Source organism: Colobus angolensis, unplaced genomic scaffold (assembly GCF_000951035.1).
Source record: "Colobus angolensis palliatus isolate OR3802 unplaced genomic scaffold, Cang.pa_1.0 Scaffold206, whole genome shotgun sequence".
Classification (NCBI taxonomy): domain Eukaryota; kingdom Metazoa; phylum Chordata; class Mammalia; order Primates; family Cercopithecidae; genus Colobus; species Colobus angolensis.
Genome location: NW_012115222.1, coordinates 464,725 through 465,632, shown reverse-complemented (window position 1 = coordinate 465,632; position 908 = coordinate 464,725). Strand labels below are relative to the sequence as shown.

The window sequence follows — 908 nt, the reverse complement described above, 5'->3', positions numbered from 1 at the left end:
GTCTGACCCCAAGTGATCCGCCTGCCTCAGCCACCCAAAGTGCTGGGATTACAAGCGTGAGTCACCGTGCCTGGCCAATGTTAGTTTTTATACTTAAAATTGCCTGAGTTCTTAGAACACAGAAAAAACAAATTTGAATGCACCTGTAACAGCTTAATAATTTATATGTCCCATTATGATTTTAGTGGAATGTTTTAAAGTCAAAGCATAATTCACTGCAAAGATAAACTTGAAAAAGCAAACTTTTGAATAGTATGTTATGACCTAGACAAAACTGATTATCAACTAGTAATACTCACAATTAGCACGTGCAACAGAATGAGAAATTAAATCCTGTGCTATATACTCTTAAGTATTGTCAGACATGAGATATCCTTAAATGTTCTATCAATTGCATTCCTTTCTGCACATACACTATTTTAAACAAGAAAGCAATTGTCTTTCCTCCAGATTCTCATATTTATCAGTGCAAAACATTGCAATCTCAGTAAAAATGGTTTATTACAATGTTATTTTAGAAAGGCTTAGTCTTCAAACTGTCAAAAATGTACTTAAAAAATGTCCAAATCATGAGAATGATCAACTTCAATGGCTTCCTCTGCATCCAACTTGGCCTCTCCATGTCCTTCCTGTGACTCATCAAGAGAGGCCAAGGCCTCATTTGTGTCACTTGCAAAAGTTTCTCGTGATGTATCATCATCCTCTTGAAAATTTAGACTTTTAATAGCTTGTTTCATCTTTTTTCCCAACACTTGTGTTCTCCTCTTCCTAGCAGCTTTTTTATTTTCGTATTCCTTTTGGTTTTCAATGTAGAAAATGTCCTGTAATAAAGGAACAACTTTAGTAAGCAAGAACTACCACGTATTATTTCATGCCTGTCCCTTTAAAATCATTATCTCCATTTCTTA

At 34.9% G+C, this 908-nt stretch overlaps 1 protein-coding gene across 1 annotated transcript in view; it reads right to left on the bottom strand.

The window, feature by feature from the left end:
- Positions 1-146: 146 nt before the first annotated feature.
- Positions 147-908, bottom strand: part of PHAX (phosphorylated adaptor for RNA export) — a 25,857-nt gene continuing 25,095 nt past the window's right edge. Inside the window, exon 4 of the mRNA XM_011942127.1 lies at positions 147-821. Within this exon, the coding sequence (XP_011797517.1) occupies positions 552-821 (270 nt within the window). The 3' untranslated portion in view covers positions 147-551. The remainder of the gene's footprint in view (positions 822-908) is intronic.